General features: G+C 30.0%; 1 protein-coding gene across 1 annotated transcript in view; it reads right to left on the reverse strand.

Annotated features, from left to right (window-relative positions):
• LOC119676547 (putative uncharacterized protein DDB_G0286901) overlaps positions 1-19,653 on the reverse strand; it is a 41,188-nt gene extending 21,535 nt beyond the window's left edge. The window contains exons 1-3 of the mRNA XM_038087788.1: positions 19,589-19,653; positions 8,522-8,968; positions 4,142-4,231 (exon numbers count right to left, since the gene is read on the reverse strand). Coding sequence (XP_037943716.1) covers positions 4,142-4,231; positions 8,522-8,887 — 456 coding nt within the window. The 5' untranslated portion in view covers positions 8,888-8,968; positions 19,589-19,653. The remainder of the gene's footprint in view (positions 1-4,141; positions 4,232-8,521; positions 8,969-19,588) is intronic.
• Positions 19,654-20,476: the final 823 nt, after the last annotated feature.

The raw sequence follows: 20,476 nt of genomic DNA on the forward strand, positions 1-20,476 counted from the left end.
ATAATTTTAAAGAATTTTATAAGATTAAATTATTCATTTAGTTTTAATAATATTTCTAGCCACTTTAAAAATTTTCAAAATTATTTAAATATATTTCTAATATTTCAAATTAAGGGAGTATGTAATAACCATTGCAACTTCAGGTCTCAACTCCTGAGATCTCATACTACATACTACATTTATTAAGAAATTAAAGTGATCAATTAAAACAATTAAAAGTAGTTGAAATCTCGATAGAATACAATATACTAAAATTGGCAATAATTGCAATATAAATTAAATATTTATTCAAATAAATTCAATTATTATTATTATTAGTGAATGAATTAAAAATGAATTCGTGCAATTTATTTGTGGTTACTTTGTTGGCTGCAAATTAATTCTTTAAGTAATTTAGATAGAAAAATACAATCATAAAACCACATAAAATTTCTCTATTTATATTATTATTTCTTCTTCTACTAATAATTATTTGATTGCATATTAGAAGTGATTTTTTAATTTAATAAATACATAAAACTTCATTGTTTACTTAAATTTGTCTGCCTGAGGATAATTTCTGTTGCTTCGTTATTAATGAAGTTTATTTAAATTTCTGCATAATTATTAACTGAAAGTGTTGTAATAGCATTTGCCTAGAAAACTTTTTACTCTTTAACCTCATTCAAGTGCAAAATCGCTTCCAGCACTTTTGCCAGCTTTAATTACTTACTGTGGAGTATAATTAAAGCAAATTATTTTTCTGCTTGCATTTAAATAATCTTTAAATAAATAAAATAATTTTCATTAATTATAAAACAGCATAGATACATAAATTTATTCAATTTTGTGAATTAATAAAGTTTAGAATGACAATAACTACTACATTGATGTTAATATAATATGGTATATATTGTGGCCTTTAATTTGAAAAAGACAGTAAGGTATAGTTAATTAAATATAGAGAAAATAAAGTTTAACTTTTTTTGCACTAATTAATTAATATGCTTTTATCTATTAATAGAGAGAAATACTCTACAATATTTACAATGGGTTATTATTATTAAAAGAAGGAATTGTAAACTGCGACCTAAAAGATCTATTGTGCCCCTTACTCAGGTTAGAGTGTTTCTCCAAGTCCAATTTCTTTAATGAAAGACAGTATAGAGCCTACCTTTCCTAGTCTTGAATCTTTATCATCCATGAAATACCCTCCTAGGTGTTTCTTCAGCTTGTGCATCAGTGCCGGGCACTCCCCAAGCACATGTTAAGCAGTTTCTCTCTCTTCTCTACAATATCTGCAGTCTGAGTTGGATTGAATTCCATACTTCGATGGGTGATTATTCAATCTGCAGTGACCAGTCAATAATCCCATAATAATTCTTAGATTGTTTTTTGATTGTGCTATGCAATTTTTCAAGGGTTTTAGGTTGTAAGTCCCTAACAGCATTTTAGATTGTGAGAGTCCTGGTTACTTTCTCAATAGAGTTCTCTTTCTTTTTCCTCTGAACCATTCATAAGAATAGATAGAGTTCCTTTGCCTTTGATTGACAAGCAGTCTTTCTCATTTAATATTTTTTTTGATTATAGCCAAACGTCTTATGACATCTGTTATACAAATTACCTGCATATATATTTTATATAAGTTCTTAGTATTTTCATATCTTAATATATAATAAAGTTTCACTTGATACATAATCGTCTGTATAATAGTTTGAGATACAAATTTGCTAAAAACTCTTTTAGACTTATTTATTGCATTATCTTATAATAGAAAGATTTCGAAAAGTAGTGAACTACAACAAAAATTCTTTTTATATTAAATTATCTTATTATAACGAAACTAACATACTACATAAAAAATATTTATTTTAGTAATAGTATTAAGTGATATAAAAAGTATTTGCCATGTTACGGTATATTTTTAAATAAAAATATAAATATGATCGGATAAATGTTACAAAATATATTGGTACCAATGCCTTCTAGTGACAAGAAACACCAGTTACCAGTTAAAAGCTTTATAATTATACAAATATGTAGAACGGCTTGGAGCTAGACTTGACCTACCCTGTGGTATCTCCTGTAATGCGTGTCTACCAGCTCTCGAAGAAAGTACACCAGAACACCTGATGTGTCTATGTCCATGTTTGGTCAGAACTAGGTTTAAGTTTCTGGGGGCCCTCTTCTTCAACACACTCGGCGATATTTCTAGCATTAGCATTGACGAGATTCTTGCCTTTATAAATATCTCTGGCTGGTTCTAGCTTGACCTTCTCTCTAGTACATACTATTACGAGGCTTTGTGGATTCAAAACGTATTTTTTAGCTAATTGAGAAGGACTCGTTGCTCCCTCTACCACAACTAACTAACTAACTATACAATTATATTATAAAATTATAATTGTACAAACTCGTATAATATAATGGCAGGGCACGAGTTTAACCCTTTGTTATTGTAGTTTCAAAAAAATTATTTAAGCATAATTAAATATAAGAAATGGGCACAATAGACCTTACAGTCGCAGTACTACATCTCACATTATTAATGAAATATAAGAAATAATTCGAAGACTACTGATGATGAATATTTGGCAATACTCGAAGCAGCTGTGTGGTTAGCCAAAAACTCAATTAAATAAATAATGTGAAAAGAATATTTGTTGTTGTAGTTCACTACTTTGTCAGAGGTTTTAGAGAAGTTCTAATAAAATTATAGTATGATTTTAGTTTAATTCGGCGCAGTCATAGGATTCGTTTTTATAAAACACAGAAATTAATTTGATAAAATTACAAGAACAATACAAGTCAAGTACGAGGTAGATTCCAGTTCTTAAAGAACATAACTTTGTGCTAGAAATTTAACAGAGCACTGGTTTAGCTTTTTTAGTAAAAAAAATTTGTATAAATATATTAAACGCCTTTAAATAAGCTAGTTCCAAAGACCTTTGTTAATACGTATTTAATAGTTAAATATTATCATACTTAATTATTATAAGAAGTATAAGTATTTTAAGAATTAAGTATTATTATTAAAAGAAGGGATCGTACACTACGGCCTAAAATATCTATTATGCCCCGTAGTCGGGTTAAGTATTATGCCCCGTAGTCGGGTTAAGTATAATACCTCAAAGCACACAAAGCCAAAAAAAAATCAGTTAATTAAAAACAAAACTTTTTTTGTTGCATTTCTTTTTATAGTCCTTTTATTCTTTATGAAATATAAATCATTGCATTTTTTTTTGTTCAAAATAATATTGACTTGCCTTCAAATTATTGAATTTAATTCAAACTTTGAAATTTCGTTACTCATACGCCACGTAGAACAAACAAGATAAGTTAACAAAACTTTAGATTCGTTAATTTGGACAACTTCAATTAGGAAAACAGTTTTTTTTATCAACTTGCAATCAAAGTGCATTGAAAATAAACTTCACCTCACCGCTGATGCACTCGAACTCAGGTAGCAAAACTAATAAAACGGACCTGAAATCAAATGCAAGTGCCGAAAAAATGAAAGCAAATATTTTAGTTGTTGCAACGCGTAAAACTAAAACTGCAACTCGCACTCAAACAAATGAACATTTTCCCTGTGAAGACCACATAAAAGGTTTCTTCTTTTTATTTTTTCAATGGACATTTTAAACTTATATTTGCTTAAATAAAATTGATAGATCGATCCACTTGTGGGCTTGTGTATAGGCGCATCAGCGAGGCATGATATATGTTGCAATTTTTTAAGTGTATATCTACAATCAAGCATACCAACTTAATACCAAATATTGATATGATTAACAGCAAACTTTTGGAAGAGCTCGCACAGATACAAATGCAAACACGGTCATGCATGCAGGATCGCAGGATTGCCGGCTGCATGGCATGCTACATAATACGGATATGAAAACGACACGTCTGTGCCAACAGGCATATTAAAAGTACCAAAAAAAAGTAGTATATCGACCAACGCGAACAAAATGAAAAAAAAACCTGGCACTCAGCCAAATAAAACTTGGTAGATAAATAAACTTGTATGGATAAGTATGCGTCTGTGTTTATTTGTATGTGTACCCGTACATGCGCTCGTATGAAAAAAGCGGAGTATTTGAACAAACTTAATGAAGTAGAAACTCATCGATATGCAGTACGCACATGCACAACTTACCTCAAGGCATACAGGACACTCCAATAATTGGGCAATGTGTTGCAGGCATGTAGCAAACTTTTGCAAGGATTGTTGATTAATGCCGTGATGCTGCAAATAAACAGAAAAACGTATAAACTTTAACGGATGAAATGAATATAAGAAACAAAATATGTTAAACCAATACTTATACTTAAACAATTAATTTAATTAAACTATATATAAACGTTTAAGTTAATAAAATAAATCACATTTGCGATTGACTGCCTATCTTAATAACTCATTTAAATTTCATTAAGGAAATTTCATTTAAATTTATTAAATTCATTATTTAAATTTCTTCATTATTTAAATTTCGTTATTTACACTTCACTTTAAATAAAATTTGACAAACGCCTCTGGCAAATTGGAATTAAATTAAAATTTCACGCCTGTTTGTGCATTACACAAGAAATGTGTAATCAAGTGACGTGTCACTTTTTCGAACCACAAAAACTTGCTCACCTACTTGCATATAAAATTGGACCCAGATAAAATTAACCAAAATTCGTAAAAACCAAAAATGAGCAAATTCAATGAACACACAAATACCAATATGCACTTACTAACACTACTTAACCCACATGAGCCAATTAATAGTGTGTGTTTTACGTATAAACACATACACACAGCATAGCACAGAAACTCACTTAGCTGGAGGAGGAAACGTATGTCCTGCTATATGTTACACAAATACGTAAATGATATATTGGCAACATTGCACTACAATGAGACGAAAGCACGGAAAATGGCATTTGTGGCCTGATAGTCTGTTGGACTAAGCACTGGCAGCTATTCAAAATTGATTGAAAAAGATTTTATTGTGTCAGTAATGCAACAAAACCCCCACCGCAGACAAGCCATTTAAGTTATTTATATAGAGACATGCATTTATGCTGCAAATTGTAGGTTTCTTCATACCATATATATATATGTATGTGTCTACGTGTATGTGTATGGGTGACTATAGGTACCAATGTGTGCTAGTGTAATTTAAACAATTTCTCAAATTTAGGTCAATTAATTAGTAGCAAATCTCTAAGCTTTACTGACTCCATTTTAATTACAATCGAAAATGTTATATATATGTATGAAATATAAGCAACACTAAGCCAACTGAGCCAATTGTGGGAAGTAAAAATATCTGTAAATATCTGACAAATTAAGGCAATTGCGGAATATTAACATTAAATTAGAATCAAAACCGAAATTGAAATTGGAATTGCAAAATGAAATCGAAAGTTTCATTATCATGTAGGAATTTAATGGTATACGTGTATGGACACATATTGGTTGTACTTTTAAATAGGTGAAACCTACTTGTTTCAATGAAAAATAATCACTAATTCTATTACACAGATTACCAGTTAAAGTCAACTTTTTTAGTAGAAAAATAAAATTTACTGATAAATCCTAAACTTATAAAAACAATTTTGTTCTATGGATGAATCAGCAGCGAAGCTTTAATGATGAATTTTATGGATGAGTTTCATTCAGAGAAGCTTTAAAGACGTTAAATAAGTTTCAACGAAAATCAGTGTTCACACTAATTCAACTTAATTAGATTATCAATCAACTGTTATGTTCATTTAGTTTTTGCTCACAATTTGATCATAATGGTAATTTCATTTAGCGAAGCTATGTCCAAGAAAATATATCACTGATGTTTAATAAGTTTAAACGAAAATCAGTGTTCACATTGATTCAACTTAATTAGATTATCAAACAGCTATTATATGTTCATTTAGTTTTTGCTCACAATTTGATCATAATGGTAATTTCATTCAGCGAAGCTATGTCCAAGAAAATGTATCACTGATGTTTAATAAGTTTAAACGAAAATCAGTGTTCACACTGATTCAACTTAATTAGATTATCAAACAGCTGTTATATGTTCATTTAGTTTTTGCTCACAGTTTGATCATAATGATGATTTCATTTCGTGAAACTGTGTCTAAAAAGATATATTAATAACGTTTAAAATGTTTAAACGACAGTCAGTGTTCACACTAATTTAACTTAATTAGATTATCAATCAGCTGTTATGTAAATTTAGTTTTTGCAAGCACTTTAATCATAATAGTAATGTTCAACACATGCTTTAATTGCAATTGTTCGGTATAGTAGATAAACACTCTCAATTTAAACCAATTGTGTGAAACACAGTAGCCGATGTCTGCTGTGCTTAGTACTTAACTGTTAGCTACTGCAGTTTAACCGATCGTTAGCGTCACTTTGAAAAGTATGTGCCAAGATCAAAATAGATGTGGGGATGTCAAACATATACGAGCACAACAATTTCGGAATAAATGAAAGTTATAGAATCAACTCAAAACCTGAACTTGTTCATAAGAAAAGCTAGATTTAAACCAAAAAAAAAAACAAGTTGCCATAAAGTAAGATTCGAAAGATCTATAGAAGCCTAATTCTCCATTAAAAGTTAAGAAGATAAAATAATGTTATCAAAATACATACTTCACTATTAAATTAATTTATAATTTGTCAAAAAGGTTAATGTACTGACTACTAAACATAAAAAAGTCCAAACTAACAAATGCATCTCTGCGTGTGAACTCGTTTAATAAGTTGAACTAGTTTAATATACAACTACACTGACATTTAACTAAAACGGGTTTTCTTAATTCAGTTCTTTCTTGTTATTTTTTTTCGTGATTTTTTTTGTGTTTGTTTCTTTTTTTTGTGTTGACAGCAGACCTAGTCAAAAAGTCTTTAAAAGATACAATTCGTTCTTAACGTTTACATACCGGATTCAAGTACAACTTCTGAAGTCGTACATGCCTACGAACTAAAGTGATATAACATTCACAGTATAGAGGCCTGTGGTTCACTATAGCATATCCAGTTTAAATATTTTTTCACAGAGCAGATTAACCAAATACTTCTCATGTTTTATTCTGTTTGAATACTATGGATTTCACCAGCTTTGACACCGCCTAATATTCCAGTGATAATAGGATCTAAAACTCCACTCTCCAGTAATTGTGGTCATCTGCTTTACCATGGAAGAAACTTGACTACATTGATTACAGTTCCTAGATTTTGTTTAGTATTTAATAATCTTATATACTATCCAATTATGTTTGAATTTTTATTTTATCTGGAATATATTTTAATGGAGATTACTTGTAAATTTAAACTATACTTATTCAAAATTTAGTCAGGAAGATATGCTGGATTTAAAACTATAGTTTAATAAAATCAAATAAAAAACTCATTATCATATTTCAATGAAACACGAGCTAAATCGGTTGGCCGATATAACCCGCATCTGGATTTCTGGACATAGAAACATCGTATGGAACGAGAAAGTTGATAGTTTAGCCCGCTCTGGTGCATCTCTAGATGCGTCACTGGCGGTATCAGTTTATATTACCCTGGAGACCATTAAAAGAAGTACCTTTCTCTACTTTCTGCAAGTTGCCAATAACAGATGGAAAGCACTTAGGTCATGTGCAACTTTCAGGTTAACATGGCCTACCTATAACAAAAATTAATCCTCGGAACTCATCAAAAAAGAGATCGCGTGAACACTGCAAGGCTTACTGCAGTTCTTACAATAATACATTTTCTCTGTGAATGCCCGGCTTTAGCGTCCAGAAAATATAGGTTCTTGGGAAGATATTTTTTTGATAGTTTATCACAGTGTTCATCAGTGAAGATGAAAGACCTACTAAATTATCTAAATTCGGTGGGATGGATTTAGTCTTTACTCTTTTATACTAGGGTTTTTTCGAGGAATGTGGTAGCAAAACGACGAAAAATCGCTAATTGAGATACATTTGAAGTTATCTACTGGCCTGTCACTGCAACGGACCAATCAATGAAACACTTGTTAAGTATTGCTCAACAGTAAGGCGGATCTATTTATTTTTCTTTCTACCATATGGCGAGTCTATAGTCCATTGTGAGTAAAAGTTACCAAGATATCCGGTAACAAGTTATATATAACAGTTATTAAAATTTCTTTCAGAGGCATGAAATAAATTTTTAACTCATTTCATTATAAATATATATTTTAAACCACTTTTCTTTGTTTACGGAACTACTCTAAAGACATATATTTTGTGCTAGTGAATGTGTGATATTTTCTCGTCTTATCAAATACTAAAAAAGCTGATTATGTAATTGCTCTATAATTTGACACACATAAACAATATTTATTAGTTAATCAAACACGCTATTCAGCTGCACTCTTGCGTGCTAGCGTCAAGCATGCATGATGCAGCCGTGTTTGACTGCACACTAATTAAATGAGCCGCAGCGTTTCTTTTAAAATAGCGACAACTTTTAAAATACAATTAAAAGCTACTACCACAATTACTGATTAACTGCAACACTTACCGCATTGCCGTCTTCGCAATCATCCTCACCACCGTTATCGACATCATCTTCATACTCCACCACCTCACCATTTGCTGTCAAGCCAACTGTTGTATTGGATTTGTTGCGCCATATAACCACAGTTACATAACTGGCACCACTTTGCCAATGTTCCTGCAGACGAGCTGCAATCTCAAAAATTTTCTGGCCCAAAACATCACAGCCATTAAACTCCAAAACCGTATCACCTGTGCGTAAGCCAGCACGATAAGCGCTAGAACCTTTCTGCACATTACTAACCCATGGGTATGGGTCCCAAGGTGCGCGACTCAAATGCAGACCAAGTGTGCCATTAATGCAGCCATATATTTTGCAAAGCTTTAACATAGCCAAAGAATTTATTATGTGCCTGAAGGTACGCTTTATTTAGCAGGAAAGGGACTTAGGTGTGACAGCCGTGATGAAAAGCTGTAAGAATAAAAAACAAATAAATTAATATAAAGTATTTATTTTGCCAATAATAAAAAACAATATTATCTGCACGTATTTATCACTTTTCATATGAAATTATTTTCATCTCTGCATTAAATTTTTGACAATTGAATTTATTTCGGCACAATTTTATTACCACAGCTGCAATTATTTGTCTTAGTAGGTCAAAAACTCCATTAAGTTGGCTTAGTTGGCAGTTATAATTTTCAAGGTCACGCTAAAACATTATCTTTTGCAAACGTTTTACAAGAGTTATAAGTATTTTCACCTTTTGTCGAAAAAACCAGTAAGCGGTTTTTATTCGCAATGGATGTATCTTTATTTTCCCCGACTGTCGCGCATGAAAAGGCAGCAAATTAATGACGACAATCACGTGTGTTTCACTCCTAATGCGCATAAACAATATGTATCTCAGCATAGAATAATAACAACAACAACAATAATAATAATAACGACTAGAAAAACAGAAAATAAATCCTTCACCTACAAACATTTTTTTGTCGGCAAAATAATTGGACACAAATCAAAGGTAGTTTCAGACATTGCTCATCGCATTTCTATGCGACTTAAGCTGCTATAAAAATAGTATATTATGAAGATACCCGTATACTATATGCAAACCTTATATTAATGATTTCATTCGCATGACAGTCACGTTGCTACTGTCATCGCCTCCAACTCAGGGCCCACTTACGTATGCTTAACGCGTCAGGCCGCGTGTCATTGGCATCAATTCGTAATTAATTTGCAAGACAAAATGTACGCAGCTGGTTGCCAATTTTGTTGACCTTTCGTAACAATTAGATTAGGTGGCCTCCCTTCTACACTAAGCCAAGAAACAGCCTATGAGCGCAGTACTTGGACTTCTATATTGAAATGTGTACTCCATATGTGTTAACAGAAATCAGTTTATCCAATTAATTGGCATTGCATAATTTACCATAACATTATCGACATTAATATGCCAGGATGTAGGAATTTGTTGTGGGAAGTGAATGGAATATATGTATTTTGCGGTTAAAATCTACTTAAATATATTTGGACTTTAAGACTTTTGTTCCGGGAAATTTTGCCACATTGCCAATTGGATAAGATATATTGTTGATAAAAAAATATTAAGAAATTTTTCACAAAAAATACTTGCAAACTATGTACTTACGTAGATATGTAATATCACATACGTAAACATAAAAATAATCTATTATACCTAATCTATAATAGATTAATAATAGATTATCACATACTTATATACTACTTATAGATGTAGTCACTTCTATATTGTTCGCCAGCTAGAAATTGCACAAAGCCAGGCTCTGAGAAGATTTTTCAAAGTATCATGGTACATTAGGACGAATGACATCCTCAGGGATCTCAAGATTGATCGGATCAAAAAATACATTAAGGATACAGCCCTGAAATTACTTATGAAAACTGACAGACATACCAACTCAGAATGGTTACAGACTCCTGGTGGTTACCGCCACCTTTCATACATGAAAAACAATACGACACTCATACTGGTGTTCACTTAGAGGAAGTAACAGCCATTATCGGTCGCTATTTAGTTGATGAATTCTATGGAAAAAGACTATTCAAATGTGATTGTCTAGCATGGTCAAAACGTGGTGTTCTTAAAAGGCAAACAGACTTTTACAACAAAATAAAGTAAACTCAGCTCATTTCAGCAAGTTTTCCATCTATGCTATTAACCAACATGGCTCAGTCCTTCAAATATTAACACACAGTGTAGTTAGCTGTCGAGAGATTCCTCATTAGAAATAAGTTTAACTACATATACTGAAGACTATAAAATAGGTAGCCAATTAGGCAGTGCAGTTTTCTCAAATAAACTGAAAAAGCCTTTAAAGTTCTTAAGTGCAATTTTAATCACTTTTAAGAAAATTGTTGAATATAACTTAAAGAAATGACAATGCTGTTCAATATTTCTTTTCTCTGGGCTCTCGGGTTCTCTGTAAGTTCTCGGTTCTCGGCGGGAAATACCTGGCAATTCAAAATGAATGAGCGGACCTCATTCATTTTTATTTGAGATACTCATTCGGATTAACTATATTTCAAATTTAAAACTAACAATAACAAAACTAAAAAGCAGGTTAAATGATGTTATAAATGGTTAATAAAAATATCATTTAGTACCTTCACTACATCGAAATAATGGTCAATCTTTTATAGTAGTAGCCACTCTTTCATAATAGTGGTCACTCTTTCGTAGTAGTGATCACTCTTTCATAGAAGTGGTCACTCTTTCATAGTAATGGTAATTTTTAAATAATAGTGTTCATTCTTTCATAGCAATAATCACTCCTATATAGTAATGATTACTCCTTAATAGCTGTAGTCACTCTTTCATAGTAGTTATTACTTCTTCATAGCAGTGGTCACTCCTTGATAGTAGTGATCTCTCTGTCATAGTAGTAGTTACTCCTTCATAGCAGTGGTCAGTCCACGATAGTGGAAGTAACTTCGTCAAAGTAGCAGTCACTTCTTTATAGTAATAGTCACTTCTTTATAACATAGTAGTGGTCACTTATTTATAGTAGTGGTCCCTCCTTCATAGTAAAAGATAGACTATAACAAGGTGATCAATTATTATCGTAAATAAAACTTTCCTAATCAGTTCTTATTCTCTATCATAACTCTCTATCATTTTATATTTTTTCTTTAAGTTCAGTATTGTGGGCTTCTTTAAAACTCTACAAAAAGTTAGAGGTAATACAAAATCAGTACACGACTTATTTCTGCTTAGATGTTACATGATCGATTCACTAATTTGGTGATACTATTTTTCATATTGAATATCAAAATCCCATTCCCTGCTTACACGATCAATAATCAATTGCAATGGGATAATATTTACATCTGTGATAATATATATCGTATATAGACGAATATACGATCTTCTCTCTGTTGGTATATAATTCTCACCTCTTAGTATGTTCACTGTAATATTTACATGTGAGCTTTATATTCTAGCTTTATCACTCTGTATTTTGACTATTTTTATCTTTAGGTATAGGCTTTATGTATAACTGATTTCTTAATTAAACTCGTTTAAATGAAATCATAAAATTTTTAATTTAAATAATTATGAAAATCATTTAATATACGAGTATAAAGAGTGAGTTGAATATATAGTAGCACTAAATAACTGAATTTACATTTGCTATCATCCACAACTCGTCTATATTTCAAAACATGGACAATCACCATAAAGTTTCAATTAAATTTTTATTATTTTAAATATTGCTCTTGGCAAACTGAAAATGATGACGCCAAAATGCGGATATTTAACGAAAAGTTAACCCATCTAAATCGTTTGAAAATTAAATGATATCAGCTACGTTAGCCGGCAACTCAGTTTCCGGAACTACGAAATACAACAACCAAACCACTTAGGCGAACTTAACTCAACGCTTCTCGCAACAAAAATAACAAATCCAAAATAATAGATAAAAAATTAATGAAAGGTAAAAAAAAAAGACTCCAACACTTGAGTTGACGCACTTCAACTTGAGAAACTTTTTTCTAGACTTCAAATTGCTGCTCCTATGGCAATTCCATTGTGCGTTGCCAAGACGCACTTCTTCCAACTCGCAGACTCACTTTATTGCAATTAATAATTATTTTTAAGTGTGTTTATTGTCTATTTTTATTGCTTTTGCTTTTCATACATGAGTATTTTTTAGCTTTTATATGCTCCCTTCCTTTGTTCTACAAAATCTTTGAACGAAATAAAAAATAATATTGTATAATAAAAAAAAAAAAAAAAAATAAAAAATAAATATCTTAACTTGTCTTGTCTCGAATAGAGACGTTGAGAATTATTCTGTTGATACTGATTCATAGTAGAAAGATACAAAATAATACATCGTTAATTAAATCAAAAAGCTGGCAATGACCATGAAAAAATTATGACGTTTTTGAGACAATCATACACTTCAAAATATTTTTATCAAATCGTGTTTTAAAAATAAAATTAATAATGTGAAATAAATCTTGTAAATAATTTAAACATTTATTTTATTTAATTTTTTTAGCTTTATATAATCTATGTAATTCACAAATATACTCGCTACACTTAGTGGATTTTCAATACAACGTCTTAGTTCTACTTTCTAGCAGTAATAGTAGTACATTAATACATAATCTGTGTTTCTACTCAGGTCTTAACATACCAGTTAGATTAAGGGCGCTATGCTTTACAGACGGGCAACATAAGAATTAAGACTTAATCAAAATGCTCAGATCATCAGTTCCAATTTCTATCTCGAGCCTCACAACTACAGCTAACTCATAGGCTATACGGTTTTGACACTGTTCTAGATGCAAGAATTCAAGGTTCATCATCTAAAATTTACTCGATTCTTAACCGCTGGATATATCATCGTTACCTTACCTTACAGTTTCTCCATCCTCTTCACAAGTCTAACTTATTCATTCACAACACTTTGGCTTATATATATTTAGATTTTTAAATGTAAATCCTATTAATTCCTACCCTTGCTTTTGATAATTGAATTGATTATTGGGAATTTCAGCATTATGCACTTCGTGATAAATTGGTTCAAATCATCACTACTCATTTTTAAGATGGCGTTTCATGGTGGTTTCAAATGTTTGCTTTCTACGGGAAAAAAACAGAATGTATTCACTGCAATCAGAGGGAAAGACATCTGAATAATTTTTATAGCACGATCTATGCTTATTCAAATTTACATTTGCAAGATCAGTTGTAATCGGTAATGAGATCGGATGTTTTTATTATTGAGGTTAAGGTTGTCTGTTAGCTGTGTCAATGCCAATGAAGGAAAAACTTTTAATAAAAAATTCTGCATCATAAAAGGTTGGGAAATACTAAAACGCTTTATAAAAAGTCTTTACAAAAACTGTCTTGTAGGAATTTTATTTTTTAAGTATTTTTATTTCATTCCTAAATACAATGCAAAGAATACTAAAAGACGTTGAAAAAATAAAATGAATATTTTATAAGTTAATTTTAAATTAAAAATAACATTTTTAGTTTATAAAGAAATACATTTTAATTATATTTTTGTTTTTATTTGTAAATTATGAGAAAATATGTATGAAAATGAGTCTCAAAAATTATCAATGTTAATTTTGCATGCAATTATAATTTTATTATTTTTAAATTCTTTCTTGTGAATCATGAATACAATAGCCACCTTATGGTTTCTCTAGTTATGAAAAGATGTTTTACAGAAAAAATAATTTGTGTGTCATGAGTTCAACAATTTGTTATCTACACAACTCATTAATATGTAACCTTTACGATTGTTGCTAACATAGCGAATTTTCAAGTGAATTTTGATAATAATGACAATATAAAATTAAATTATCATAATTAATATAATAGAATAGAGTTTTTCCACACCTCAAGCCATTACACTCAGCACAATTTTTTTTATCAAAATGCATATTTAAATAAGAAGCTATGATATATAAGCCATTAAAAAAGAAATTATATCGTAAAGTTGGAAGATTTCTTTGTTGAATAAATATTCATTAAGATTGTTAACTTGGCTCAGATAATTATCATAAACTGTTTAAATGCGAGGTTCCAAATCATATTTCCCAAATTTTATTTAAAAACTTTCAGTATTATAATTATAAAGATATATATATATATAAATATATAAGTCCGTACAACAGGTTGGCGAATATTTTTCTTTTCAATTCTTTGTGCCAAGTTAATCAACTCACTAACTTAGTTTCTGCTAGCAACATAAGACGATTAACAGACGATATTATCTGGATCGAGCCATACTATAATAGCTAACTCAATGGCGATGTGGCTTTTATTACGAATAATAATGAAGTTTCCAAAATATACTGAATTTTGGCCATATTTCTATCACTTCGCTTCACAACCGTGACTGTTGTAGCTTAAATATCAGCTCCTACCCTCTTCCACGCGTTCTTAATTTCCTCCAAAAATATTAAAAATGTGTGCAAAATATTGGAACGGAACTTACAATACAATATGATCTATTGGACACTATGCGTCTTATTACAAATAATTTTGAGAAGCTAACTGAAGTATTTTAAGGCCTTACACAATTGCTATTGATATGTTACACGGAGAACAAACAGAAAAAAGTCACATAGCTGCTACATAAACTGAACAATTAAAGGTTATTTTTTTTTATTTATAAAAATATTTAGCTGAATTCTTTATTTCAATGTAGGGGGGGCTCCACGCAAAGTAAAATACACAACAATAGCGCAGATATTCATAATTCACCTGAAACCCTTGTTTACTCCTTAATATATTTTCCCCATAATTTACTAGCATTTATTTGAGTTTATTTTACATAAAAATAAATATTTATAAACAGTAAAAAGTGGAAGAGTTGAATAACATAAATGTAAACGATAATATTACATTAAAATTAATTACCGGGAAAAATTCATAAACTGAATATATATATTAATTATTTGTTTTAAAGTGGTTTAGAATTATAGTTACTAAGTTTTTAGTACATTCTCACTTGCTCAATTTTTAATTCTCAATTTTTAATTCTCACTTGCTTTACCAAAATATTTTTTTTTAAACATATGCTGCGTCAAGTAATTCGTTGATATTTTAATATAAGGTAATTTCATATTAATTAATTTAAAGAAAATTACACTACAGAGTCTACCTTGAGTTTAATTACATTCTGACTTAAAAATAATTGTGGAATTAATTATTGAATTGAGTTTGAAAGAAAAAAAACCGGAAATAGAAAATTTAGTGAATACTTGTTGAAGAGAACATACCAACAGAGCACTGCAAACTTTTATTAAATACTTTAATCGACTGGCCTAAAAGCTTCTGTTAACTTAAACTGTTAGCGCAAGAATGACAGTGTGTGAAAAGACCATGAATAATTAAGTCCAATAAAAAATCATTTAAAAAAGCCACAAATACCTTTTCTGCTCCAGTTGTGTTATCAGTTGAGTGTGATTTATGGCCTATGAATGCCAAAGTACGCAACTGTTCCAATGCGAGATTAAATTGCAACTGTTTCACGCATCGAACATTTGTTCACTAAGCCGCAAAAACATATGCCAACATATATTTATTAATAAATAATAATGTGCAATAAAAAAATAATAGTTAGTAGATAAATTGTAATAAAACAGTTATCAAGAGATTGACTCATTGCAGCAACAACAACTACAATAACAATTACAACACTTAAAGCAGAGGCTTTACTGGTTGCGCTAATAAAATAAACAGAAAATTTCGCAAATAAAAATTAAAAGAAAAATTATGAAAACAAACAGACTTTCGATTTCAACAAAAAAAAACGTACCACGGCAACAGCAACAACAACAACAAAAACAAAATTTACAGCGCTTGCGTCACAAGCAGAAACAATAAAAGCATGCAAAAACTGCCCGACACAGACCCAGAAACCAACTTCAAAAATAATAAGAGAAAAAAAAAACAAAATAATAATACAAAAAACATGAAATATAAAGTAAAGATATTTATAACAAAACAATAACAACAACAACAATTAGAAAAATAAATAACAGAAGCTTAAATAATATTTAGTGAAGCCGGCAGCAATAACAGCTGTTGCGCATGTGTAAGCTTGTGTATGTGTTAACGTACAAGTGAATCAACGAACAAATGAACGAAGAAACGAATAACATTGCACAAGTAACACAAGCCATATGCACGCACGCCTTGCTGACATCAAAGTAAACTTTGCTTTAGAGTGCAAAGTGGTATTGCCAACTCATCATCTGCACTGCAATAACAAATAATTACTCGCTTATGTTAAGTGTATTTTAACAGTCAATTGTTATTGTAGTGTTGTTGTAGTTGCTGCTGTTATGTTCTTAGCGAAATATGCGTGGCAATACTTGAATTTTTCCTTATTGAATGCTGTTATGCGCCTATACTACGATTTATGAGATAAAATTTTATTGATTGATTGAACGTGTGTTGAGATATTTATTTTATTCATGTTTTTTATGATGTTAAAGTTTATTCATTCGTTAATTCGTTTGTTTGTTTATATTAAATATAGGAAACGACAACAAAACTAACAAGTTTTATTATTGTATTTTTTATTTCTAAAAATAATTCAAAAATTTTATTAAATGATCTAATAAGTTGATTTATTATAAATAGTTTTTTTTTTTGCCAACCCGTTTTTTTTTTTCATTTTAATTGATTTTTTTAAACGTTTTGCATATTTGGCTTTAAACTACTTCAAAAAAGTATTTAGAAAATTAGTGGGAGATTTTATTATTAGAATATTTCAAGAATCATTTATATTTACATTTAAATATAGAATATTTATGAAAGGTACGTTTAAAAAATCAACGTGTTCTCAACATAATCTACTTTTGCTTAGTATTCCTTCAGTTATTCCTCCAGTTTTCCCAATCCAAACAATAACTCTGAAAACAAAGCTTTTTTGTTTGATCACATCTTCGAGCTTGGGAACATGATTTCAGTTCTGGAATCTGGAAGAAATAATATATATGGAAGCCATACATAACTTTACTTTTAGTATATTATCATTCTCATAAGCACATAAGCATCCTTTTTACAGAACCACATATTTTTTGTTAAATATCATCAAATTTTCTATGTCTTTTTCTCTAGTGTGGAGGTGAAATGCTTTATAGATGATACTACAAAACCCTCTTCGAAACAGCAAATCTAACTTCCTAATATGGAAACGTGTAGTTTGCATTGAATACCTCTAAACTCATACACTCCAAGATCGCTTTCACATTACTGCGGATCGCTCTTTTGTCGTTGAGAACATTGTTATGTTTATAACATCTAATAATCTGGATCACCACTTTAAGACTATATTTAAATTACGCTGACCTTTTTCTCAGTGCTTTTTTTTGTCAAGACTCATTCCACCCGAAATCGCTTTCACATTAATTCAGATCCATCTTTTGTCATTGAGTCTAGATCTTCACTTCAAAAGTATGTTCACGTTACGCTTACTGTTGCTATTTTTCGTGATATCTAGGTCAGCTTTTTTGTTTTATATTAATTTTATCTACAAACTTTTATTGCAAGGCTCCAATTTAATACAGATTCCAGCATTTTTCCAATGTATTGAGCTTTCCATTTATTTTTTTAATTTCTCTTTTAAGCTGAGATCACCTCACACATTTGTAAAAGGTGTCTTCAGTATCATCCATTTTCGGAATGGTGTCTTCATTTTGCCCCATTTTGTCGAAACTCATCCCCACTCGGGACCGCTTTCATATTATTTAAGATATCGTAAATGCAATTTGAAGTTGCGCTCTTTTCAATTCTTACTGAAAACTTGCTAAAGTATCCGTAACCCGTCGTATCCATAACCCGTAACCCGTCAGGTCTTAATCGGCGATCCATCTTTCCTCTTAGATTGTAATTATTTCCAATTTTGCTTACTGCATCGTTTATTTAGTACACTTCCGATTGATTTTTAATACATAAAGAACTTAATACATAAAATATTCTTGTGATGGCCAATGCTCCATGCTCGAAACCATACTAATAATAATAATACTATGATATTCTAATATTTTAATAACTACTGTATCAATAACAATAGACGATATTTTTCTGGACATAACAAAAGTCGTACTGTAAAGTTCCATTTAATTAAAACTAATTGATACTAATTTGTTCACTAATACACAGATGGAATCACAAAACTGTGCATTTATATAAATTGAAAATGCTACAGTTGAAGAATAATTAGTGTCATTAATAGTTATTATTAATTAGAATAAATGGAGGAATTATTAATTTTCTACAAATTAGAAAAAATATCCTGCTTTCACAAACTAAAGAAAACTTCAAACTCGGACTAAGAGCCAGCCAGATGCAGGCTGCCCAAAAATAACAAAAGAAAAACAGAAAAAAAGAATTAATTCACTATTTATTCTATAGATATTCTATATCTATAGACGGTTCTATTCTATTCTAGTTCTATGCTTATGAAGTTAACTAGATAGCTTATTAACCAAATTAAGGTATAATCTCCTAGTATATGTAATACGAGGATATAGTGATATGATATATGCTAGGATACTATAGTGTATGAGTACACTATTCATACCTCTATAGATGGTTTTTTCTGTTCTAGTTTTATACTTATGAAGTTAACTAGATAACCTACTAATCATGTTTACTATAAGTTATATTCTTCTAGCGTATATAATACTACGATATAGTGATATGTTATATACTAGGTTACTATTGTATATGGTCTTAAAACCGCATTTTTAAGGAAAATTCCGCCATTGCCCATATCAAACAACAACAATTCTGCACGAGTATCTGCTATATTACCAGACTTCACTCATTAAATATTTTTTTAACCAATCACTAGTTTCTATAAGCTTCTTACATGGTAATTAAGTTGATATTTATTTACTACTGGTAATAAACTGACGCCTTGAGGTTTTTATTTATATATTTCTCATTTATATTAAATTTCCTCCACATTTGATCTTGTAAGCATTAAAGCATTTATTCAACAATTATTTAATATCAACAAATCATTAAATTATTCATTAACTCCGTTTATTAAATGAACTTACTTGCGATTAGCACTGTCTATGCTATTAATTTAAATATTTGAAACAATGTAATTTTTTAATTTATTTACAGATTTAATTAAATTTAATTATGCAATTTATATGAATTTTTTTCGTAATTATTTTTTTTATATTTTTTATTAAATTTTTTTAACTTTTTTGCAAAAATAATTACCAACAAAATCACACTTTACACTGACTTCACAGCAATTTTTTTTGAATTTTTACGTTGATTTTTTTTTTATTTATTTTTTTTTTTTAGTTACAACACCAGCGCCGAGTTACACTTTTAAGCGTTATGTGCCGTTGTGAATGCGTTCGATACGCTTAAGTTAAAAACGTTAAAGAAATTTCGTAATAAATTCGAATTTTTGCGCTCTCACACAAGCGACTTCAAGCCACGCTTGCGCACAACACGAACCTCAAATGAAATCTGAACGTTTTCAGTTAAAAGACAACTTAAAGACGTCTTAACAGCGCTTGGCCAAAGCACTCATTTTGTCTGGTAAGTAACATATCCCATTGAGTCATAATTAAAAGCTTTTTACATTGAGTAAAAGCTGACGAGATTTTTCTTCAATACTTGTAATTAACAGCAACAGAAAGCAGTTAATATTTGAACTTAGTTCGAAATGACTTTGAACCTGTTTTATATAATAAAAATAATAGTTCCTCAATTATTCACGGTGTCAGTAAGACAATTATACAATAATAATCATAATAATAATAAAAAATATAATAAATACTTTTTCTTTTTTATACTTTTTATAAAAATATTTATTTTTATATAAATAAATATATGCACATACAAATACACTAATATACATAATGTTTATATACAAAAAATATGGAAATTTGATTGTGTTAAATCATAAAGAGGTTTTTTTCGAA

Source organism: Teleopsis dalmanni, chromosome 2 (assembly GCF_002237135.1).
Source record: "Teleopsis dalmanni isolate 2A chromosome 2, ASM223713v2, whole genome shotgun sequence".
Taxonomy (NCBI): Eukaryota; Metazoa; Arthropoda; class Insecta; order Diptera; family Diopsidae; genus Teleopsis; species Teleopsis dalmanni.